Source organism: Cotesia typhae, unplaced genomic scaffold, assembly GCF_013202065.1.
Source record: "Cotesia typhae breed Kobodo isofemale line unplaced genomic scaffold, CoteBio_Ctyphae contig_48, whole genome shotgun sequence".
Taxonomy (NCBI): Eukaryota; Metazoa; Arthropoda; class Insecta; order Hymenoptera; family Braconidae; genus Cotesia; species Cotesia typhae.
The window spans coordinates 744,474-771,997 of NW_027423756.1; the positions used below are offsets into that span (position 1 = coordinate 744,474).

Below are 27,524 nucleotides of genomic sequence, written 5' to 3' on the forward strand. Positions count from 1 at the left end.
CTGTGACTTTCAAACGTCGAGATCTGATGAAAACTCGATTTTTGCATAACGGGGTGAAAACAGTAACTTCCCGATTTTTGAAAATCTGAGATTTTCAGCGGAAAATTAAAAAAAAACAACAAAATTATAATTCTGGAATAAACCTTAAAGAAATTTTTTTTTATTGCTGTGCATAGAGCCACATGTTAATGGAGCAAAAGAAATACGTAGCCGTTTTAAACAAGTAACTCTGATATATAAGAAATTATTGATAATTAATAAACTAGGCATAGTTAACTTCCTTAACTGTAAAGATAAATCATGTATGAAATTTAAATTACTTGAAGTAGTTAGAAAGATACCTTTACAGTAAAGATAAGTCATATGGTCAAGAGGTAAAGTAACAGTCTGGAAAGCGCGGCGTCTACGGTTCGAATCCCCACAGGTACAACGTTTTTTTTTTTGAACCTGATCGAGTCAGACATGAACAGATCTGATCAGACCAGACCATGCCTGACCAGACCTGAAGACTCATGCCTGTTCATGTTTGATCAGGTCTGATCATTTTTTCTCGGGTATAATCTGTCACTGTGTTTTGGAATTGGTCAGTCGTTTAACTCTATTTGTATCATTAGGAATGATTAATATCTAATTAAGAAATCATCAAAATAATTAAAAATTCTATTCGAAACTCGAAAAATTTCTCAATATAAATTTGTTATCTTATATTTAAATTTAATACATACTTTCATCGTCTAGTTCCATTATTTCATCACAACTTTCATTCAAGTTTTGAGGATTTTCATCGAAAAAACCCTGTCGATCTGGCAATTTTTGTGCTCTCAACAATTCCCTCTGATTTTCACCTATATTTTTTAGTGCATGCTTGTGAGCAATGTCAAAAATCCTTTTCAACTTAATTTTAAAAGCATCTTCATTTATAATTTGAGTAGGAGATTTTTTGCGACGGAAACTACGTTGTAAATTTTTCCATATTTTAAACATTTCTAAAAGCTTATTGAAGGAATTTTGAGTAGCACAAACGGGATTCCATATTTTTTCCATTGTTCATCAACTTTGTTTACTGTCGAGAAAGCACTCTTTTTAATATTATACTGTAAAACTTTGTGATTGTAAAAGAACAAAGACAAAGTTTCCTTAAAATTTGGAAGTTTACGCCCAACAATACTGTCTGTGGGAAATCCAATTAAATAAATTTCCTTATCCATTGTTGATATCAAATAAATGAATAAGATATCGAATCTAATTGGAAAATTGTTAACAATAACACAAAACATGTAATAAAGAACATATAACATAAACCTAAATTAACTTAACGCGTAATACAAGTAAAAGATAATACAAAACTGGTCTTAGAATAAATAATTCACAAAATATAATCTATATATATATATAAGCGAAATATCACTCACTCACTCATCACGAGATCTCCGAAACTATTCGCCCGATTGACTTGAAATTTAGCATACTTACTCCATTCGTGATGTAGACGCTCACTAAGAACGGATTTTACGCAATTCCTAGCTATAATGAATTTTTTGTCTACCATCACTTATGCTACTCCCTCACCTCCCTCTCATTCTTCCCCTCCCCTCCCGTGACTTCTTCCCCCTTCCCTATATCTCTCTCTCTTTTTTTTTTTTAGAAAATGTCATTTTGATTCGCCAATCTAAGAAACCCATCAAGTGGCACCCGTCAATTATAGAACTCACCCCCACCCTCCCCCAGCGCAACCACCCACGCTAATCAACCGTTGCCATGGTTACCGTTGATATGGATACCGTTGCCATGGTTACCGTTGCCACGGTTACCGTTGCCATGGTCACAGTTGCAATGGTTACCATTGCTAAAACAACTGTTAAAATGAATAAATGAATATATTATTAAATTGTAATAATAAATTCGGTTGTAAACTAAATTCATAGGAATGATTAGAATAAAAGTAGAAAGTTACTAAATATTAATATTCTATACAATTATTATTCAACAGTATTATATTATTCTACACAATGTTACGCAAATACATGGATATTCATCGATTGATTGTTGGGACAGTAGGAATTCATAATCATACTTTTTTTAAGAAAGAATAGCTAAATCATTAATAACTGAAATAGCTAATATGTATTGAAATTATCATGAAGAATAAACTCCATTATATCATAAAACAGATAAATATAACATAAATATTAATGTTGATATTGTTAAATGATTATACTGATTTAAATGATTAAAAATAAAATGGTAAATTGTGTGTGATATATATAGGAGCTGTTCTATAGATAGATTGACTCATCACGATATCTAGGGAACCATCCGACCTAGAAACTTGAAATTTGGTAGGAATTATACTTTTGCCCTGTAGAGGTCAGCTAAGAACAGATTTTAAAAAATTCCACCCCCAAAGGGGTTCGCGGGGGCGTTAACAATGAAAAACTCCAGTTTTTAAACTGTAGCTCCTATCAACTCCAATTTTGGTAGGAATCTTTTGTAAGAGATGTAGAAATAATCTCTAAACAAATTTCACTATATCTCACCTCACAGAGGGTTGCGGGGGTGAGTATTAACAATCAAAATTTTTAATTTCCAAGCTATAACTCCTACAGACTCCAAATTTTGTAGGAATTTTCTATAATAAATGATGAAAAAATAATTTATGAACGAATTTTACGATATTCTACCCCAAAGAGGATTGTAGGAGCGTTAATAATAAAAAATTCCCGTTTTTAAACTATAGCTCCTATCGACTCCAAATTTGGTAGGAATCTTCTGTGAGAGATGTAGAAGAAGTCCATGGGAAAATTTTACGATAGCTCATCTCACAGGGGTTTGCGAAGGTGGGTGCTAACATCAAAAATTTTTAATTTCCAAGCTATAGCTCCTATAGACTCCAAATTCTCATTTCAAATTTTTTTCTTCGTGTCAATTATTATTCATTTTTGAAAAAAAGGCCACGCAAACATTATAGTGATTGCACATTGAAAGTTACAATGAATATTAGCTGGAATAATTTCATAGATAAAAGGTATATGCTTATTCGATGAAATTTGGAATTTGTGAAAGTCAAAACAATATTCTAATCAAATTTTAAGTTTAGATCGAAAAATACAATTCTATAATTGCCCAGCGAAGCGGGCGGGTAACAGCTAGTAATCATATATTTATAAGAAAGTAAAAAAAAAAAATAGTGAGAAAGAATAATTGAAAAAACACCTCCAAAAGCTGAGAATACGTCTTTACTTGTACACGTCACTCGCAAAATGGAATGCTTAACAATAAAAAAGTATTACTCTAATGAAAAAGGTTGCCAATTAGCTAATTCTTGAAAAAAACACCATCATTGAAGCTTATAAAATATAGGTAGAGGGGGGGGGCGAACTTAAAAGAATTTGTAATTGATATGGATAGTAGAGTCATATTAAATATAACACGACTCTACAAAAAAAAATTTCGTTCTTTGTCCTAAAGTTTATACTATTATTTTCCAGTTAGTTATGCACAAAAACGAAAAGAAAATATCTTTTTTCGGTATAAAGTTTGCTTTTGTGATAGTTATAATAATAATACTCATTTTTCAATTTTTTCATAAATTTTAATTGATTTTAATATTTTTAAAAAGACCGCGCGGTGAGAGTGGGGTATTAACGTTTACACTGTGTCGCTAGATGGCACCCGAGTGATAAACAACCATCAGGTGTTATTTACAAGCCCAGAATAACTTAAAATGTCGTCACGAAAGTGCAAATACGATGCTGATGCTTTTTGTTTTATATGTGGTCAATTTATTAAAGTTCGAGACGTGAAATATGAACTAAAGACATCTCACGTTCTCTGTGAAGCCTATGAAGCATGTTTTGACTGTCCTGTACGGAATCACGATAAGACATGGGCACCACATGTTTCTTGTAGTTATTGTGAAAGGTGTTTGGAAGGTAAGCAATTTTTATTTAATTAAGCGATGAATCCAAAATAATAGACATATTAATTTTTATTTTTATATTTTTAGGTTGGTATCGAGGTGAGAAAAGGTCTATGAAATTTGCAATACCAAGGATTTGGCGAGAACCAAAAGACCATATTACTGACTGCTACTTTTGTATGGTGAATCCGAGTAAAAGACGTAGAGGTAAAAATGCAAAACCTATTAAATATCCTGACCTCGAATCTTCTTCTGCTCCAATTGCTCACGACCTGACACGACCAGTACCTGAGCCACCAAAAAAATTATCGCAGAAAAGTAGCTCATCTTTTAGTTCTTATAAAAGTAATTCCGATAAGTTTTTGCCTACACCTGAACAACCAAAACACTATCTCATTACTTCAGAAGATTTTAACGATCTAATTAGAGATTTGAATTTGCCAAAAAAATAAAGCAGAGCTTCTAGGCTCTCGGTTAAAACAGTGGAATTTGCTTGATGATGTTAAGATCACGGATCAGCGGACTAGGCATGAAATGTTTGCAACGTTTTTCACGAAGGAAGATGGACTTTGTTTTTGTAATGACATTAAAGGTATGTTTGAAGCAATTGGCATACCCTGTGTCCCTAGCGAATGGCGTTTATTCATTGACAGCTCTACAAAAAGTTTAAAAGCAGTTCTATTGCACAACGGAAATAAATTTCCGTCTCTTTCAATTGCTCACTCAGTACATCTTAAAGAAAATTATTAAAGTGTCAAAATTTTGCTTGAATTTCTAAAGTATCGTGAGTATAACTGGGAGCTGATTGGAGATTTTAAAATGGTGGGATTTTTAATGGGGCGACAGGGTGGATATACAAAGTATCCGTGTTATTTGTGCTTGTGGGATAGCAGAGCGGATTCTAAACACTATATTCAACGGTCATGGCCTGTAAGAACAGAATTGTGTGTCGGAAAACAGAACGTCAAATTTGAGCCGATTGTTGAAGCGGAAAAGGTGTTAATGCCGCCTTTGCACATTAAGTTAGGGTTGATGAAACAATTTGTTAAAAAACTGGATGAAACTTCAGAAGCTTTTGGATACTTAAAAAAATTTTTTCCGAAGTTATCGGAAGCAAAAGTTAAAGCTGCGGTTTTTGTTGGTCCGCAAATAAGACAGATTTTCGCCGATGAAAAATTTCCAACGTTGCTGAATCGTACTCAAAAAGCAAGTTGGAACAGTTTTAAAGCAGTAGTTTCTGGATTTTTAGGAAATAATAAAGCTGAAAACTACGAAAAGTTGGTTGAGGATATGCTTACAAATTTTAAGGCCATGGGCTGCAGGATGTCATTAAAAGTACATATGCTGCATGCTCATTTCGATAAATTTAAAAACAATATGGGAGCCTATTCCGAAGAGCAAGGAGAACGTTTCCATCAGGACATCATGAATTTTGAACAACGCTATCAAGGCCAATACAATGAAAACATGATGGGCGACTATATTTGGGGTTTATTGAGAGAAAGTAGCTATGAACATAAAGAAAAAGTAAAAGTGTGCACTTTTAAGTTATTTTCCACTTTTCTGTAAGCTAATTTGATAGTAAAACTTAATAAAAATAATAAACATTTTTATTTCAATAATTTTATTTTCAATCAAAAATTAAAATCCGAGATTTTTAAAAATTTCGTTCAATCAGTCTTCTAAGCATAAAAGCAAAGTTTTTCATGCCATATATTTTTTTTCCGTCTTATTACGACCTAAACTACCGAAATTTAATGCATTGCAATCAAAATCAAATTTCATGTTGATCCGTGTTATTATCATCAACGAAAATATTTTTAATTTCACCGTAAATTGGTAAATCTGTTAAGTCATCGATACATAAAGCAATGAAATAATTTTTCTTGTAGGTAAAGTGAAATTCAAACCCTGATACTTCATAAACTTCACTGCTCAGAGTTAAAGTTTCATCAGAGTTTGCTTCATTATATAGAATAGTATCAAATAAATTTCCGAGCTTCTCAAATTTTTCTTTTCCGAGTTTTAAAATATTGTCATTTTCGTTCAATTCATTCCATTTGTAGTAAATGAATTTTTGGTGCTGGGTGGCCAACATTTACGGAACATTGATATAATTTTTGTGTAGAAAAATTAAGTTTTTGAAGTAACTAAGCTTAGCTTCTAACCTCATACACCACAAATATATTAAAGGTGCCATAAGTAAAATGGCAGTCGCGTAGTCGAGCATAAAGTGATGTTTAGGCGTCAACTTCATTCCAAATATAGACAAGACTAGTGCGTGATGATCTTCAATAAGTCCTTTTAAATAACCAATATTTCCATGAGTTATCGAAGGAAAGAACACTATTAGAAAATTTGTATCAGTAAAGTAATTACGTACCAAATTTGACTCACTTCAGGTTTCTGAATCACGTCACTAATAATGAGTGGTAAAAATCTAATTAAAGTCCATGTCTGTGCTGCACACGGACCGATCAATCCAGATTACTTTAATACTATTGGACTCAGTCGATTTTTAATTTCAATGCTCCCAAGGGGAGAGAGCGACTCATGTATTAGCTTATTGTCATTTCAAGATTCAAATTTATCAATATTTTAATGTGTTAAAATATGGCGCTTGCTTATGAAAAAAAATATTTCAAACATTGAATCGATCAAACGGATATCTTTTTTTACGTGAAAAAATTTTTAAATATCAATATCTTCCTATTTTATTATTTTTTTTTATGATTTATTTCCGATTATTAAACATGTACGGTTCGATTATAAATATTGTGTTAATTAAAATAAATTTATGCAACCGGAAAATTTATAACACCGTTTTAACACCGAAAAAATTATTTACACCGCTAACGGTGTCACATCGGTGTTATTATAACACCGATTTCGGTGTTAAATTTAACACCGGTAATTTTAACACCGGACTCACACCGGTTTTTTTTACAGTATAATCTTCTTGAATCCTCTTCAATAATAAAAAAGTTCCACATTTCCGATTCTGCATTGGCTTGTAATTCATTAATATGAATTCAAATTTGTGAATCTTCCTAAATCCTTCTCAATACCAAATTGTATATTGGCCGGTGTCAAAATAACGCTTTTATAATGCGTCGTATCCCACAAAATTTGACAAATTTACTTTTTTTTGAAAAATGGAATCATGACAATATTGTGCAGGTCATATTAAAATTGGACAGGTCAAATATTTCAACTACTATTTTTACATAAATAATTTGTCATTCGAATCTCATTAAATCGATGTTAAAAATGAATCGTTTATACCGTCTGCTGTAAGTTTCTCCAAATGTGGGATACGACGCACTAGAATTGCAGTATCGATGATATCTAGAAAGTTTCTTCAATATAAAAAAAATTCTCAAGTTTAAACTCAATATCTTAAAAATTGAACTGGCGCAAGGGAGGTCTCCTTTTTTTTATTTAAATCACATTGTGAAATTTCTTTTTTTTTTTCTTTTTTAAAATGACTAGATGAATAAAATTTATTTTCAATTTCGCTCCTAACTACCTTACAGAAAATTTAATTCTCTACAAAATTGTTAATGTCCATTTTTTCTTAAACTCAACCAAAACGTTGAGTTACAGAGGGCCAAATAGAAGAGAAAAAAATTAATTAATTAATAATAGAACGAAATACATTATTGTAACTTATCAATAATTTAAGTCAATATACTTCATTATTCATCGAAAATTTTAGAATTTAACATTCTTTCGTGAATAGGTCCAGCTGCGATGATTTCGCCCCTGGGGGACCCCTGAGGTCACGAGCCGCACCTATCAACCGCTCCGCTGACGAGCGCAGTCAGCCTTCGGAAGGTGACGAGGAAGAAGTCGCATTATTATTATCTTCTTTCGCAACCATGCTTTGAGTGTATCGCATTTTTATATCTTTCAATTCGCTCATGCTAAAATTCCGTTTTTTGGCTTAATTGACAATTTATCCGCTTGAATACATTTTGATTAGTTTATTTGGTTGGTTTCGTTTATTACAACGGATTATTTACAAACTTTAATTAATAGAATCAGTGATAATAAAATTTATCTGGTGCTGGCGAATCCAAGATGCGAATTGTAGAAAAGTCTAGTTGAGAGCTGTGGTTGGATGCGTTCCAGTAGGTGGCGTTGATGGGACCCAAGTGTGAGCTCCTATCGTTGATAGCAGGTTGATCTCTTTCCCTAATGGTACCGGACTGGATGCTCATGCAAACCTGATGGTGGCTCGTTCAATTGAATGGCTCGTTCTCTGTGAATCGAATATCACATAGTAATGAATTGTTTTCAAAGTCGGCTGAGAGAGCGTAATAGGTTTGAAAACTTAGTGGACTGTATGAGAATTAGGTAGATATGATTTCAGCGCTGAGATGTCTGGGAGAGCTCCTTTAGAATTCTGGATAGAGGAGATGAAGGGAGATTGAAGTGCTAGAGTTGATTTAGGCCTATGCGGTAGGTCCTGAACAGCATGCCTCAAGGTTTGAGAGGTGCCAGAGTCGATTCAGTTCTATGTGATAGGTCCTGAACAGCTTACCTCTGGGCTTGAGAGGTGCCAGGGTCGATTCAGTCCTATGTGATAGGTCCTGAACAGCCTACCTCTGGGCTTGAGAGGTGGCAGAGTCGATTCAGCCCTATGTGATAGGTCCTAAACAGCCTACTTCTGGGCTTGAGAGGTGCCAGAGTCGATTCAGTCCTATGTGATAGGTCCTGAATAGCCTACCTCTGGGCTTCACACATGCTTTGTTATTAGGAGGTTTTAAATTGTTTGAGAAGACATGTTAGAACTCATGGGTTCTAACAAGAGTTATTTGAGTGACTTCAGAGATTGAATCATGCATTTAACTGTCAATTTTATATTGTGAAGATTATCGTAAAGGTCACAAGAGGACAAAGCCAACTCAAAATTGTATCATCCACGAAAGATCGAGCGGATAACACATTTCTGATTAGTTGAGGTACTTTTATTAAGAGATATTGAGTAATTATCGTATGTACGTACCTTTGAGTATTTTATTTATAATAAAATACTTTACCAATGATGCGCGGATTTGGATTGATGTATCGCGCAGGTTTTATTATTGAGTTTTGTATAGTTCCCTTTGATGTAGCGTCTTTGGGCGACTGGAGATTAGCTTAGACGGTGGATAATTGTAGCCAATAATTGACGAAACCAAGCGATTGAGAAAGAAAACACTGTATGCACTTAATAGCGCGTGAATAGGTCAGCACTGAAAACTGAGCACTTAGATTCTACTGGGAAAATAGGTAGAAGTTTGGAGATGGGTGTCGTGAAGTTGCGTGATCAAAAGATTGCTGAAGACTGACGCTTACCGCCGTGATTTTTGAATTCCAGCGTATAGAGAGTCTTTGTATTTTTAATAAGTGGGAAAGATTCGAAGAAATATTCTTGAGAAAAACCGTTGACAAAAATATTACATATACAAAAAAAAGGGAAAGTAACAACGGAAAATGTTTAAGTCGAACCAGATGAGTACCCGGGTTGATGAGAACAAGGGATGCATTTAGGGCCTCAACGGCCAGAGAGTCATAAAAGTAGGTACTTGAGCGTAGATACCAGCATTCATGTATAAAGAATTTGCCGTTGAACGAAATATTTTAGAGTTTGAATTTTTATTGTACTTGCTACATCCTGAATAATATATTTTAAAAAACTCAAATCAATGACGCCAAAAAATAAGTTATTTAGTTAATAACTTATGAAATTGGCTAATAATTGAACAGAGTTTGTTACAAATACATTCTTTATTTGTGCAGTAATTCACCGCTTAATTTCAGTACTACTTGTGTTCAACTACGTGCCAACCGGCTTCGCTTTATTACTTACGCAGTACTTTATTTATCCGCTTTTATTACAACAATCCGCTAACTAACATATTAACTATAAGGTGTAATTAGTGTAAATAAATTTCTTGTGTTCATTTTAAATAATAATTACGCATTTTAATTGAGATAACCCGGACAAAACCTGATCTTAGTTTTTCTGCAATTCTAGCATTTTACAATCTGGAACTATCTAGTTCTGGTTGACTCCAGACATTGAAACTAGCATTTTTAATGGAACTTAAAAGAAAAATATAATGTGTAAAGGGGGATGAAACACGATTTTGGACAAAATAAAAAGCAAAACAACAATTTTCTTTTTTGGTATCATCTTTTTTACCTCGGAAAGTAGAAACAATGATAGTATTTAGAAAATATAGATTTAATTGTAGAAAGTTAGAAAATTTACGAATAGATTATTTCAATTTAATGATTACATTTATTTATGTAATTTTTTTTTTAATATTGAAAAATAATCTACATTTACTAGATTATCGTTCACTACAATTCGTATCTGATTAGAAGAGAATCCAAACAGCATTAAAATTAATAAAAAAGTTATGAAAATAATTACTATTTCGATTGATTTTTCAAGTTTGTCAATTTCATTAAATGTTCACCTAATATCTCGAGAAAAGTATAAACTATGATAAAGTATCATTATTACTCGTTATTAACCTGTACTAAAAGTAAAGTTTCTAATTTTTTGTTGAAAAAATTATAGGAACATTGTTTTAAGTTATTAGAACTTTTTATTTACATGTCATTAATTTTGTCGAATTCTTTCGTAAGTTATGTTACATTCTTACATCATCAAGAAAATCCTATCTACCATATGTCATCAGCAATTAAATTGACAGGCATTCTAACCTAATATTTAATTGTTTGTTAATAATTATATTCGGTGCATTGTTATAAATAATTGTGCCTGTTAATAATCATGTTAAAGAATTTTTCATAATTTATTAGTGACAACGAACACAGGGAGCTTTTATGACTCCTCTTTTTACAAAATAAACAAAAATTTATTTTCTGTCCTCCAGCCAGAAAGCGCTAACTTTCGGGCCGCTGCGCTAAACGAAGTTGCCGCTTTTTGACTCTGTCCGACAGAAAAATAGTATACTGACCTTGGCTAGTAAATAAGAAAGCCTCAGATCACATGTTTGTCAACCTAGGCTTCGCCTCAACCAACAATTACATGTGATCTGAGACATTTCTTACTTTACCGGCCTAGGTACGTAATATACTATACTTTTTAAACGTATCCTTTACAAACTTAACATACTTCATCTATCGATAAATACCAAGGTTAAGTTCGAAGATGAGCTTAATCGGTCAAGTAATTTAGAAATGCCAGAATTTTAAAATCATAATAATTCATATTTCTTCACTTTTTAACTCGAATAACTTTTGAACGGAATAACTTATTGAATTTCTGGAAACTGCATTTGAAAGTGCTTTCAAAAAGCTTCAATTTGAGTACGAAATCATATGTGTAGTTATTAGTTTGAGAAGTAGTCTCAAAATTAAGTCCTATTCCGCTATGCCAAATATGAAATTTGCTGTTGCGCTTGTTTTAGTAAATTTCATAGAAAATTAACGATTTCCAACGAATTAACGATTGTGATTCTGATTAATAAGTGATAAAATGAAATTTACCTCCATTTTGGCTGCCGAATGGCCTTTTTTTTAATTAAAATTTTTTTGTTAAAATTCCTTATAAAAATTAGTCCCCTGCTTTTATTATTGTTTTTTATATGTGGTATAAATTTTGTTGAAAGCTATGCAAAATTGAGCTCGAAACAATGCACCGCAAATCTCCTAATAAGAATGTTATCAAATCTTCTTTCACGGCCCCTTAACTGGGAGAGCCTTTGACGCATATTTAAATGATCCAGGTTCTGGACGGTATGAATTTTTTCTTTTTTATTCAATTGTCTGTGAAAATAACATGAATTTACTGTTATTCGACGGTTTATTGACCGTACATTGTCGATAATAACGTCGTAGACTCACTTGCGTACATTTCTTTCTTCTGTAACTACAGTCGGTTAATAAATCGTCATAATACAGACGTTTATTACTTATTTCTCCATTACTTAGAGGTGCATAACTAATGTATGCATTATAAAATTACCGTATATATTAAACAAATTTATAGTATACATCGTTCACAAAAGTTTCCGATACTGACTGATGAATCTCCTGATAAAAACGAATTTTATGCGGTGAAACGACCGTAAAACAAGCTTTCACTGTGTGGCCGAAACCGCAATAGACCGTTTAGTAAAGACCCAATACGTGTAGAATAATTATATGAATTCTGAAATTATAAATCATCTCAGTCAATTTTTTTATATATTTTGGTTGATTACTTGAATTATATATTGTATCAGCCACACACTGATTTGTAACTTTACTAAGATTTCGCATCGAACAACATTTGTCATTTTATATAAATTTCTAAGTGTAATATCAAAATTTTACGTCAAATTGTTTGGTAGGTAATAAATGGTCGATTTGTACTTGGAAAACTGTTGAATGCTACAAGCCTCAATAAAAATTGTTGATTCGACCGGAAAATGTCACAGTCAGAAATTTGTAAGAAAGTATGTTTTACAAATTCATTAGATTATAGCTCGATTCACTAGATTATAACTTGCACATAGCAGGAAGTTTGAAGGATGGTCTGCAGGGTCAACCATTTTCCAGATTCATTTCCTTCGTAGAACATCGCTTTGGAATTAGCGACAACTTCCCTCCAAACAGATTAAAAATGAAAAGAGGATGATTCTAACCATTGATCGATTTAACGTAAGGCTGAAAGTGTACAAGTCATTTTCTATATAGGACTGAGGGATTCAGGATAATGATAGTCCTTACAGGTAAGATCTGGAGGAAAAATTTTTTTTATTTACCTAATGAATTAAGTAATGTATGCATGTTCCATTTGAATGACTATATTTCAATGCTTTTTTTTACAAAAATTTCGCAAATCAGAATTGGGCACTTGAAGAATAAAAAGGAACAAGACATCATCAACCTTACTTGGTGCAAACATAAGAACATCTTACTGGGAGCATCATACATGTAATACTCATCCCTCAATCATAATGTACATAAATATATGTATGATCATTTTTTATTAAAAATGAATGCATTGTTTATGTTCAATATCACCGACTTGATTGTTCTTCTATAATTGTCACAAACTTTTGTCGTGATTTTTTGTTATTTTGATACATACAGGAAACTAAACCAATGAGTTGTTTACTGGAGTATTCCTGAAAAAAAAAAAAAAAAAAAAAAAACAAAGATTATTAAAGTCTATCTCATTACTGTCCTTAAAAGATAAAAGGCCTTAAGAAATGTTTAGTTTTAACGATCATGTGAAAAGATGTAATAGTTTTTATGGTTTGTTCAAGTAGCTCGTTAATTTATTAATAAAAACCGTAAACTACAAAATGAAACAAGAAACGAAATAATTAATTAGGATGCCACCAGGTTTATTTTCATGGTTCCTGGAACCGGTCCAGAGCAGAAAGCTTTTCTTCTAGGGATAGATAGTGAAAGAAGGTGCTATTAAAACAAAAACTAATTAATTAACAATTCGATCGATATTTATCAACAACAATAAAATAATCACTCACACACTCATACTATTAACACTTAACAGTGGCCTATTCTCTTCTGCGCCACTGACTCGGGCGTCTTCGCAGCGGTTTCTGACTTAATCTCTTCGCACCCCCCAACCTAGGCGTCAACGAGCCCTTTTCATCGTGTACCCTTATCAAAATTGACCAAATGTACTAATTACTCTGCACAAAGACCGCAGTGTGCTAGAGATCGTCAATAGTCTAACTAAGGGCTAACCAGAACTCTTACTAACTACCAACAAAACACCTCCCAGAAAGACCGCATACAAGGGGTCGTTATTGACACATAGCTAACAGAAATAACAGCCTAGTGACTGCAACGTAGACCCAGTTACTTCTGCAGCTCACACACATGACCCGTACTAATATTCACACACTTAAACTCGCACGGAAAAAGTATATAATTTGGAATATGTTCTGAAATATATTCCAAAATAGATTCCAAAATATATGCAAGAATAGATTCTGAGTAGATTCCGGATATAGCCTGTTTTACCCAAGAGTATATTCTGGAAGATATAGGCATGCGCTTACTTGTATTCCGTTTTACTCAACATTTTTCTCTGGTCTATAGTCTGGTCTGTCGTCGGATTTATGGTCTGATCCATCGTATACATACTGGATATATTCAGGTTTACATACTTTCGAAATACATTCCTTGGGCAAAACAGGCTATATCCGAAATATATTCTCGGATAAATTCTGGAATATATTCCAGAATATATACTTTTTTCGTGGGGGACAGAAATGGACTTTAACTTATATTTGGAAATTTTAAATCATTTTTAATAATTCAAATCTATATATATATATATATATATATATATATATATATATATATATATATATATATATATTATAACAAGAATTTTTAAAGTCGATCCAGATGTTCGATCGTTACAGTGTTCCACGCTTCCGGACCTTGGCGTGACTCGCCAATTTATAATCGGATTTTTCCTTGGGGGTTTACGGGAACTTACTTCTTACTAAAATTCTAAATTATACTTCAGTATCTTTCTGATTTTTGGTTTTTGGTCTCAATAAAAGTAGGGCGCCAGGTAATTTTTAATCACTGGAATGACTAAACCAGTGAAAACGTAATCAGATAATTTTTATTCGCTAGGAATTATCAAACTAGCCAAACTCAAACTAAAACTTAAACATAAAAGTGAACGTAACCAAAACTTAAACGAAATTAGATGATTTTTGATCGCTAAAAATGATCAAACTGGCCAATAAACGTAAACGTAACCGGAAACACAAAAACTTAACAAAATATAGACCAAATAACCAAAGAACGAAAAGACAACGGGATACCTCGGGGTTGCTCAATGTGCTAGTTCGTGGAGAGAGGGTGTGATTTGAGTGGAGAGTGGATCCATAATTGCAATGATTTTATTCGCAATACCAAAAATTTATGCTCAACAAAATCCTTATTTTTTTAACCAAAACTTTATCTTAAACAACAAACTTGAACATAACTACGACAAAATTATCGAAACGATATAACTAACAATAAGAAACACTATAGTCATGTTACAGACTCTCATTCTTGTAAACTTAAACAAATAAAATAAATAAATTTAAAAATAACAATCTCAAATAAATAAAATGAATCTAAACAACTTGAACAATACTCTCAAATAAATCTGTCAACGTACTCTGAATTATTTACATCATAAAAGTATTCTATAGAATCGGCTATCTAATATCTCATAACCAAACTCGATTATTAACGCTCAAATTACAATAAATAAAGCAATTTCATATCTTATAAAAACAATGTCGATGCTGAGTAACTTTTTATTTTATTTTTAACAACTTTACAACTCTGTATTTTTATCTGGAGCCAAAAATAAAATGCAAAAGACTGAAACTTTAACCTGGAACTGAAACTCTATGCACGTCCGATCACCTGAAGTGACTAGCGGCAACTCTCAGACACGACTGTACTCTACGAAGTCCAAAACTCGACTGTTTAACGTGACTCACTCACACCTAAAATCTCTATAATCAATTAATTCTCAAATATTTTAAATCTTTAATCAAACCCTTGAGGTTCTGAGTACGGATATTCCTTTGGTGGATGCTCTCCAGGAGCTGACTACGGCTGGGATCGAAACTCAAAAACTCCAAACGTAAACGTAACATCAAACAAAAGTGGATAATTTTTATTCGCTAGAAATTATCAAAACTAGTTAAAACGTAACCGAAAACTTAAACTGATCCTTTATGCTTTCGCCATATTCCTTTACGTCGGAGCGCTGGCATCTCAACCAGACTTAGGCATTCCACCTGGAAGTCTCAAAGGGTTAGACTGGTGTCTAACGTCAAACGAAACCGGGTGACTTATAGTCCCGCTCCACGGTAACGCTGACTTACCCACGTCCTCTGCAACCTCAAAACCTAAAACTAAAAATTCAGAACTCGAAACGCAAAACTCAAAATCCGAAACAAAACTCAAAACTCAAAATTCGAAACCCAAAACTCAAAACTCAAAATAATTCAATAAAACCCTTAAATGACTTGACCTTGATATTTTCCACAACTTGACTCTAAAAACTGACTCTACTCTGAAAAATTCTAAAATCTCAACTGTAACATTAATTCTCTAAATTCACGTTAAAACTTTAAACTTCGTTACTCGGCATCAACACTCACTTAATTCACAAAACAATTTTCTTTAATATTTAAAATTATATTTTCTATGGTGTTTGACCTTGAAATATCGGCTTAAAACTACAAAAATCCGTTGGCGCTAGTGACGTTTATTTTAAACAGACCCCGGTCGTTCAAATAACGTCACAATATATATATATATATATATATACGAAGCAAATGATTCTTTATTGGCACAATGTGGTTTGATATAGAATTTACTCTCTCACAAAACATACCTTATGACATTCAATCCATTCACGAAGCGTATTCTCTGGAATGTAGTAGGCTTTGACGTAGGATTCAACAAATTCACTATAAGGCATCGGCCTCAACCCAGTTATCGATTCAAATTTCAATTTTAATTGCGTATAATCAAGTTGCATCAATCCTCGTCCACCATTTGAACATTTTCTTGCATTTGAATAACTGCCAAAATAGAGATAAATGTAGTAATAAATTTATTAACAAGATTAAATATGTATTCATTCTACAATAGGTTTATATTTGCATGAATATTCAAATGTTGTTCATACACATGTTTCATATTATTTTTGATCTCTTGCAAGAAGACAGCAAGACTTGCGATATTCTTTTGAGAAAGAACTCCGTAAAAATAATAGTACTATATCAGGATGTTTAACTTTTATTGTCATAGCGCTGAATGACCAGTTGAGTCGCAGGAAACACGGTTTAAAGTATTAACCACAGTTCCTATACTTGTAAAGATTTTTCGACTACCAGTGACGCTACAGTCTAGCTGGTTAGGTTCTTGTGGCGATGGTTTCTAGTTGACGATTTATGCTCGGTTCGACGCAGTTTTTCAAGCCTCATGAGATATCTTGGAGTTCAAATTAATCGAACTAGAAATTTTAGAATAATTCTGAAAAAACATTTTTTTTGGTTTTCTTTTGTCAACGATTACTCACGGACGAATCAACCGATTTTAACCGGCTTGGTGACGGTCGTCGTTGTTCTTTTCATGTTAAGAGCTAATGAGTTTTAGGAATTGATCGGTCAAGCCGTTTAAAATTTACTCCAAAAAAGCACATTTGAAAAAAAATTTTTTTGTAGTTTTTCAAGATTTCTCAAAATCTACTGGTCCGAATCAATCTAAAGTATATTCAAAACCTAAGTTCAGTCAAGCTCTTTGAAATGGCATCAACCGCGATTAAATCGGTCTTGTGGTTCAGAAGTTATGAGAGGTTTTCACACACACACACACACACACACACACACACACACGCGCATACACACAGAGAGAGACACATAAGCGAAATACCGCTCACTCACCCACTCGCTCACTCACTCACTCATCACGAGATTTCCGAAACTGCTCACCCGATTAACTTGAATTTTAGCATAATTACTTCCATGGTTGCCATGGTTACCGTTGCAATGATTACCGTTACTATAACAACTCTTAAGATAAATAAATTGTAATAACAAATTCGGTTGTAAACTAAATTCAGAGGAATGATTAGAATAAACGTAGAAAGTGACTAAATATTAATATTCTATAAAATTATTATTCAACATTATCAGTCTATACAATGTTAGGCAAATACATCGATTTTTAACGATTGATTGGTGGGACAGTTGGAATTCATAATCACACTTTTCTTGAGAAAGGATAGCTAAATCATTAATAACTGAAATATCTAATATGTATTGGAATAAACATAATGGATAAACTCCATTATATCACAAAACAGATAAATATAACAAAAATATTAATGTTGATATTGTTAAATGATTATACTGATTTAAATGATTAAAAATAAAATGGTAAGTTGTGTTTGATATATCTATATATATATATATATATATATATATATATATATATATATATATATATATATATATATATATATAAGCGAAATACCACTCACTCACTCATCACGAGATCTCCGAAACTATTCGCCCGATTGACTTGAAATTTAGCATACTTACTCCATTCGTGATGTAGACGCTCACTAAGAACGGATTTTACGCAATTCCTAGCTATAATGAATTTTTCGTCTACCATCACATATGCTACTCCCTCCCCTCCCTCTCATTCTTCGCCTCCCCTCCCGTGACTTCTTCCCCCTTCCCTATATCTCTTTTTTTTTTTTTAGAAAATGTCATTTTGATTCGCCAATCTAAGAAACCCATCAAGTGGCACCCATCAATTATAGAACTCACCCCCCCTCCCCCAGCGCAACCACCCACGCTAATCAACCGTTGCCATGGTTGCCGTTACCATGGATACCGTTGCCATGGCTACCGTTGCCATGGTTACCGTTGACACGGTTACGGTTGCCATGGTTACCGTTGCCATGGTCACAGTTGCAATGGTTACCGTTGCTAAAACAACTGTTAAAATGAATAAATTGTAATAATAAATTCGGTTGTAAACTAAATTTAGAGGAATGATTAGAATAAAAGTAGAAAGGTACTAAATATTAATATTCTATACAATTATTATTCAACAGTATTATTCTACACAATGTTAGGCAAATACATGGATTTTCATCGATTGATTGTTGGAACAGTAGGAATTCATAATCATACTTTTTTTAGGAAAGAATAGCTAAATCATTAATAACTGAAATAGCTAATATGTATTGAAATGATCATGAAGGATAAACTCCATTATATCATAAAACAGATAAATATAACATAAATATTAATGTTGATATTGTTAAATGATTATACTGATTTAAATGATTAAAAATAAAATGGTAAATTGTGTGTGATATATATAGGAGCTGTTCTATAGATAGATTGACTTATCACGATATCTCGGGAACCATCGGACCTAGAAACTTGAAATTTGGTAGGAATTATACTTTTGCCCTGTAGAGGTCAGCTAAGAACAGATTTTAAAAAATTCCACCCCCAAAGGGGTTCGCGGGGGCGTTAACAATGAAAAACTCCAGTTTTTAAACTGTTGCTCCTATCAACTCCAATTTTGGTAGGAATCTTTTGTAAAAGATGGAGAAATAATCTATAAACAAATTTCACGATATCTCACCTCACAGAGGGTTGCGGGGGTGGGTATTAACAATCAAAATTTTTAATTTCTAAGCTATAACTCCTACAGACTCCAAATTTTGTAGGAATTTTCTATAATAAATGATGAAAAAATAATTTATGAACGAATTTTACGATATTCTACCCCAAAGAGGATTGTAGGAGCGTTAATAATAAAAAATTCCCGTTTTTAAACTGTAGCTCCTATCGACTCCAAATTTGGTAGGAATCTTCTGTGAGAGATGTAGAAGAAGTCCATGGGAAAATTTTACGATAGCTCATCTCACAGGGGTTTGCGAAGGTGGGTGCTAACATCAAAAATTTTTAGTTTCCAAGCTATAGCTCCTATAAACTCCAAATTCTCATTTCAAATTTTTTTCTTCGTGTCAATTATTATTCATTTTTGAAAAAAAGGCCACGCAAACATTATAGTGATTGCACATTGAAAGTCACAATGAATATTAGCTGGAATAATTTCATAGATAAAAGGTATATGCTTATTCGATGAAATTTGGAATTTGTGAAAGTCAAAACAATACTCTAATCAAATTTTAAGTTTAGATCGAAAAATCCAATTCTATAATTGCCCAGCGAAGCGGGCGGGTAACAGCTAGTATATATATAGGAGCTGTTCTATAGATAGATTGACTCATCACGATATTTCAGGAACCATCGGACCTAGAAACTTGAAATTTGGTAGAAATTATAATTTTGCCCTGTAGAGGTCAGCTAAGAACGGATTTTAAGAAATTCCACCCCCAAAGAGGTTTGCGGGGACGTTAACAATGAAAAACTCCCGTTTTTAAACTGTAGCCCCTATCAACTCCAATTTTGGTAGAAATCTTCTGTAAGAGATGTAGAAGAAGTCCATAGGAAAATTTTACGATAGCTCATTTCACAGGGGTTTGCGAAGGTGGGTGTTCACATCAAAAATTTTGAATTCCCAAGCTATAGCTTCTATAGACTCCAAACTCTCATTTAAACTTTTTTTCTTCCTGTCAATTATTGTTCATTTTTGAAAAAAAAGGCCACGCAAACATTATAGTGATAGCACATTGAAAGTTACAATGAATATTAGCTGGAATAATGTCATAGATAAAAGGTATATTCTTATTCGATGAAATTTGGAATTTGTGAAATTCAAAACAATACTCTAATCAAATTTTAAGTTTAAATCGAAAAATACAATTCTATAAAATGCCCAGCGAAGCGGGCAAGTAACAGCTAGTATATATATATATATATATATATATATATATATATATATATATATATATATATATATATATACTAGCAGCCACCCGCCCGCTTCGCTGGGCACACTATTAATGTTAATCTTTATTAACCGATTAAAACTCAGAGGTTCATACGGTTTTTAAATTTAAGAAATAGTTTTATAGTAAATTTTTACCAGATTTCTGAGAATGGAGTAAGTACAATTTTGAACGCTTAAATATAAAATTAGCGGGAAGTTGCAGGGATGGCCTTTAGGGCCAACCGTTTTTCTAATTTTTTTTATAATGTTACTTTTTTAAACCATAGTAACGGTAACTATGGTAACGGTAGCCATAGTACCGGTAACCATGGCAACAGTAACCACAGCAACGGTAACCATAGCAACGGTCACCATGGCAACGGTTGAATTGCGTGGGTGGTTGTGGGGGAGGGTAAGTTGAGGTTGAGTTCTCTAATTGATAGGTGCCACTGATGGTTTTTTAGAGTGGAGAATCGAAATGATATTTTATCCAAAATCTCCAAAAAAAAGAGAGAGAGATAGGGTATAGGAAAAAAGGCACGGGAGGGGAGGGGAAAAATGAGAAGGAGGGGAGGGGTAGCATACGTGATGGTTATCGAAAAATCCATTTTGGCTAGGAATTGCGCAAAATCCCTTCTTATCTCTCGTCTACAGTGAAAAAGGAGTACCTACGCCAAATTTTAAATGAATCGGTCCAATAGTTTCGGAGATCTGGTGATTAGTCAGTGGTATTTCGCTTATAAGTATATATATCTATATATATATTGTGACATGGGAAATTTTCCCCATCTAGATTACATTTATAGTGATTATTTTTTTTGAGTATTATTTAGTCTAGAGTGTTGGCTCAGCTGATGGACTGCTGAGATTCGACGCGCCTGTGTCGCCCCAAGGGGTTTCCGATCAGAATGCGAAGCTCGAGGTAGAAATTAAGCCGAACCGCGCCAAAGAAATTACAACAATATTAAGTATGGATGGATGCGTCCGACAATTCACGATGTAATTTATAGAGTGAGAGAGAGAGAGAGAGAGCGAATGAAAAAAAGCGACCGGGTGAACCCGCAGTTCAGTTCGAAATCAACGACCAGGGAGACATCTGGGAGTAACAGCGATCAACGAGGGAAACCTGGAATCGGAATCCACGAACGACTGGAAGTTGAAGCGACGGGAGCACATCGAGGCTCCACCTGAACGCCGAATGGAGAACTAAAGTGGGAAATCGACCAATCATTGATCATGGACATTTATCCGACAACGGCTCATTGGACGCGCAGCTTCTTAGCTGCGCTAGAGAAAAACCACATGTTGCTGGAAAACGGAAATGCTAGAAGACAATTCTGATCTGGATCCCGTTCAAGCCACTTGAGACGCTGAAAAAAAAAATTTTTTTTTTGTTGCTAATCGAAATTTGAAAATACTCGTAAATTGCAAATTAAGCCGCTTATTTGTTGTTAAATTTAATTATTTTGTAAATTGAGAGTGTCGATCCCGCCGAAGTTCATTGTATTGTGTCATTGCCGTAGAACAGACCGACAAGGACAAAATTAAAAAAATTTTTTGGTCTTCCGACAATACCAATTCCCTGGGGACGCCATCGCCGAGGACCTTTGCCGCCGTCAGGACAGCCGATACCGACTTCCTGAATTTTTCACACCGTGCCAGAGGTCGACTGAACGGGGTAAGTGCGGTCGCAGTTTGTTAATGTACCTGTGTGACCTCACCGCGATCCGCGATTAATCCGAATCCCAAGCGATAAGCGCTTACTTAATTTTTTTGTTGAATTAATAATTAATTACGCTTCGGAATCAAGTCTGAAATTAACTGTGTACCGAAATTCAACAATTGCGTCGTTGAATTCCGGCTTTGAGGTGACGTCAACCAGGTGCCCGGTGCCAAATCTTTTCTTGTCTTGTAATACGTTGGTAACCGATAGTGTGCATAGTTGTCGATTGATTTTTTTTGGTAAAGTTTTGAGATTATCTGCCGCAAGAAATTGGCTCGACTCGAGGGCCATCTAAGAGCGGCAATAGGCACCATACCTCGAGCTTTGTTCACGCGTAACGCCCGACGGGTAACAACAGTTACCGACGGTCCTGTTATCCGCCGCGGAGGGTAATTGAGTGAGATATTGTACCATCGATAATCGATATATTACAGAGCGATCCCATTGATAACTTCATTGGTAAATTTCTTTAATTTTTTTTTTTTTGTTATTATTGTGAATAAAGTCATAAATTGTTGTTAAGACGAAACAGCGAACAAATAAAAATATTTTTTATAAATTAGTAAATTGTTGCTAAGACGAAATCGGCGAAACAAATAATTTTTTTTATTACTAAATTCGTAAATTGTTGTAAGACGAACTAGGCGAAACAAATAATTTCTTTTATTATTACTAATAAACCCCTAATTTGTAGCTACGACAAGACAGGCGAAACAATTATTTTTTTTGTTAATTTCTTTGTCTGCGAAACTAGTGTCGATTTGGTTTTATTGCCTTGCGTGCAAGAAAATTAATTTTGCTTCCTTGTTTGTGATTGATTGCGGTCCCAATTCCGGTTGGCTTTGTTATTTTGGCGATCTCACGAAACTTATTCAACAATAAATTGTTTATAAGTATTTTTTTTTTGGTATTGATCTTATTCGTTCTTTTGGTATTTTTTTTTTATTGAACTCGCTATTGTTATTCGATCTCTTTAATTATTAAATAAATAAAGTGACTCGTAATCGTCCCTGCGCATTTATTTTTTTTCCTTTATTTGTATTTTTTATTTTATTTTTTTTATTTAATTATTATCCGAACCGATTTCCTTGTTCGCTTCGTATAAAGGGTTGAATCTTTTCGGCCTCGACCTGCCGCCCAACGACGATCGAACGTGAACCACCGAACCGTGGAACGGAAGTTCCTGGCGCTCAACAATCAACGAACCAGGTAAGCCAAATATTTAGGTGGACCTCTTCGGCGCTGTCGATGCCAGTGCCGTGAAACAGCCATCATAATATAGGGACAAGGGAAATTTTTCCCATCTATATTTCGATTATAGAGATTATTTTTTTTGGTATTATTTAGTCTAGAGTGTTGGCCCGGCTGATGGAATGCGGAGATTCGACGCGCCTGTGTCGCCCCAAGTGGTTTCCGATCAGAATGCAAAGCTCGAGGTAAAAATCATGCCGAACCGCGCCAAATAAATTATATTAAGTATGGATGAATGCGTCCGACAAAATTTACGATGTATTTGAGAGTGTGTGAGAGAGAGAGAACGAATGAAAAAAGCGACCGGGCGAACCCGCAGTTCAGTTCGCCATCAACGACCAGGGAGACATCTGGGAGTGCCAACGATCATCAAGGGAAAATCCAGAGTCGGAATCAACGAATGACAGGACGTTGAAGTAACGGGAGCACATCGAGGCTCCACCTGAACGCCGGATGGAGAACTAAAGCGGGAATCGACCAATCATCGAGCATGGAAATTTATCCGACAACGGCTGATTGGACGCGCAGCTTCTTAGCTGCGCTAGAAAAAAACCACATATTGCTGGAAAACGAAACAGAAATTTTCAATTCTGATCCGGATACCGTTCGAGCTATTATTGACAAGCCGATAAATATTTTTTGTTGTTGTTATCATAATAAGCAAGCTTAGACGAATTATATAGGAAATTCATCCGCTTACGTGTTGAATTTCTTTGATTAATTATTTTGAGTGTCGATCCCGCCGAAAGTTAATTTTATTGTGTAATTGCCGTACGCCGGAAAAGCCAAGAATTATACCAAAATTTTTGGTCATTCCGACAACGAAAAATTCCGTTTGTGATGCCATCGCCGAGAACCTCTGCCGCCTGTCAGCGCAGCCGACACCTGCTTCCTGGACTTACACACCGTGCCGTGACGTCGACTGAACGGGGTAAGTGCGGTCGCAGTTTGTTCATACACCTGGGTGACTTCACCGCGACCCGCGATTAAGCTGAGATCGGATAGGTTTCTTACCTGTCCGAGTTACAAGCTATAATTGTTTATTTAATTTTTTTATAAGGTTTGAAAGAACGAAAGCACCACTAATTACGATTTGAACGTAAGTCCGAGAATAATTGTATACCGAAATTCAACAATTGTGTTGTTGAATTCCGGCTTCGGGGTGACGTCAGCCAGGTGTCCGGTGCCAATTTTTTTTGTAAAATACGCTGTTGAGAGATATCGTGTACATTTGTCGATTTGTTTTGGTCAAAGTTTGAGATTGCCTGCCGCAGAGAATTGGCTCGACTCGAGGGCCATCTAAGAGCACCACTAGACACTATACCTCGAGCTTTATTCCCGCGTACTGCCTGACGGGTAACAACAGTTACCGACTGTCCTGTTATCCGCCGCGGATGATAACTGATTGATAGATTGTGCCATCGATAACCTATGTACTACAGATCGATGCACTTGATAAATTAATTTCCTTAATGCAAATTAAAGTGAATATTTTTTTTGTTTGTTGTAATTATTCGACTGATTTCTTGTGACCTATGGTACTAAATTCGTTTAATGGTCTAAAAGGAAATATTTTTTTTTGGTTGTTAATTTTGTTTGTGAGGCGCTTATTCGATTCGTTTGTTTATATTTATATTGCGTACTAGAGATATTGTTCGACTTCGCGTGCGATTAAATACGTTGCCGATGGTGATTGGTCCGATTTTGGCGATTTTAATCGAATTTGGAACCATTAACTAAATAATTTTTTTTTGTTAATTATTTTTTTCTGTATTGATAAATTCATAATTCGTTTGTTAAGAAAAGAAACGAGAGAACAATTTTTTTTTGTATTGATAAATTCATAATTTTGTTTTGTAAGAAAGGAAAGGAGGAAACAATTTTTTTTTTGTATTGGTCATAGTCAAATTTTTTTTTGTGATATTCAGAACTACCGGGCCTGCGTATTTGTTCGACCTAGTCATTGTTAATTAATAAACATATTTGTAACAGTCCCTGCGCATTAATTTTTTTTTCTTTGAGCTGTCTCAATTTTTTATTTTCTCTGGTGATACCAATATTCCGAATCGATTCCTATACCCGCTCTACAAACTTTAGAATCTCTTCGACGCTGACCTGCCGCCCAACGACGATCAATTGTTAACCTCCGAACCGTGGAACGTAAAGTCCCTGGCGCCCAACAATCTACGAACCAGGTAAGCCAATATTTAGGCGGAGCTCCCCGGTGCTGTCGACGCCAGTGCCGTGAAAAAGCCATCATATATATATATATATATATATATATATATATATATATATATATATATATATATATATATTATAATGGCCGATAGGCTCGGGATACGTCGATGAGCCAACAGGTCCAAGATAATTGGCGTATTTGTTCGTCGTGGTCGGTTATTGGGCGCCAGGAACAATTCAGGATGTTCCAATCCTCGACAACCTAAATCAGGAACAACTTAATAGTAAACTAACTCTACTCAGGGCGGCGGGTTCCTAGAAAGAAATAACCAAGAGGTTCCGAAACGAATAACAATTTATTATTAAATAAAAACAATATACTTGGTTTGGTGAAATAATCAGTTCCAGATAAACCGAAATACAAAACAACAATAGTAATCAACTCGGGTAATAATCGCAAACAAAATCAAAATACTAATGTAGACACTTCAGAATCATAATAATGTGAATCAGGCGAGTAATACCCAATTTAATCATCAACTCAATAATTCAAATAGTTTCAATAATAATCCTGCCAAATATTCAACTAATGCTCAAGCAATAGCCAAATTCGTAATTCCAACAATTTCAAATAATAATCAAGAAATCTTAAAACCATTTTTAAATAATAATCACGGTAATTATTTAATTAACAACTAAATTAATAATCAAGTAATACTCAGAACAATTTCCAATAATAATCACGGTAATTATTTAAATAATAACAAAAATTAATAATCCAGTGAACAGCTCACATGATGTTCAAATAATAATCAAATTGAATATTTACTTAATACCCAAATAAAAATCAATCTAATAATTCAAATAATAATCAAAGTAAATACTTAAATAATAGCCAAATAATGATCAGTTAACAATTCAAATAATAATCCAATTAAATATTTAAATAATATCCAAATAACAATCCGTTAACAATTCAAATAATAATCAAATTAAATATTTAAATAACCTCCAAATAACAATCAGTTAACAATTCAAATAATAATCAAATTAAATATTTAAATAATATCCAAATAACAATCCGTTAACAATTCAAATAATGATCAAATTAAATATTTAAATAATCTCCAAATAACAATCAGTTAACAATTCAAATAATTTCAAATCAGCGGATAATATCGTAATCAGCAGACTGATGCTAACCGAGCTGCTGATAATTGATCGATCAGCTCGCGGATCGATGCTCAATTACCAGAGCTCTGAATTACCTAGCATTAGACAGTGGTCGGTAACGGTGGTACCCTTACTCCCGACGGAACTACCGAAGCTCGAATATAGGCGACGCCTCGCTCGCGGTATCCAAGGGCGGGAACACACTCAACCTCAACAATGATAACAATTTACAAGAGAAAAATTTGGATCTAGCCCCAATGGCGTCGACCACTCAGGAAATTTTTGGTGGGAAGGTATCCAGGGGATACCTCGTGGAACTCAAACAAAACAACAACTGGCCGCAATCGCCGGATTGTAAAAATAAAGAAATTAAATTAACAATAATCTAACTAGCGGTTCCACGAGCTATCACCCTAACAACAAAAGCCACTTACGTTGCAGATCGGTGTCGTCTGGATGGCGTCGGCGGGTGTTGAGCGGGTGGCGGCGAAGGCAGCTTCTCTTCAGGGTGATCCTGGCCAAACTCTCGACCAAAATCTCACCAAAAGAAACGTCGGTACGGCGTTACTCTCAAAATCGGCACTAATACTTGTCGAATCTGACGGTCGGCGATTTTTGTATGTAAAATAATGAATTACAAAAATCCGACAAAAATTAAATAAACACGAGGTGAACACTACCAGGCGGTTACGTCGAAGGAAGCTCTCGCCTTTTTCGTTTCTTCTTCTTATCCGTAGCCACTCGCTAGCTACGGAGTTGACCTGCAGGCCGTTAGCTGGCTCTGTTACCATTTTTGAACTTCTCAAATTGATGGTAGACAATGGCATCGACGCGCCT

General features: G+C 34.3%; 1 protein-coding gene across 4 annotated transcripts in view; it reads right to left on the reverse strand.

Moving 5' to 3' along the window:
• Positions 1-7,890: 7,890 nt before the first annotated feature.
• The window catches only part of Vps50 (vacuolar protein sorting 50), an 83,572-nt gene continuing 63,938 nt past the window's right edge, over positions 7,891-27,524 (reverse strand). For 3 of the 4 annotated variants that reach the window (XM_074247056.1, XM_074247054.1, XM_074247055.1), the window contains 3 exons: positions 16,326-16,515; positions 12,691-13,056; positions 7,891-8,183 (listed from right to left, as the gene is read on the reverse strand). In XM_074247056.1, coding sequence (XP_074103157.1) covers positions 12,949-13,056; positions 16,326-16,515 — 298 coding nt within the window. In that variant the 3' untranslated portion in view covers positions 7,891-8,183; positions 12,691-12,948. The remainder of the gene's footprint in view (positions 8,184-12,690; positions 13,057-16,325; positions 16,516-27,524) is intronic. The other variant, XM_074247057.1, reaches the window with a different exon arrangement.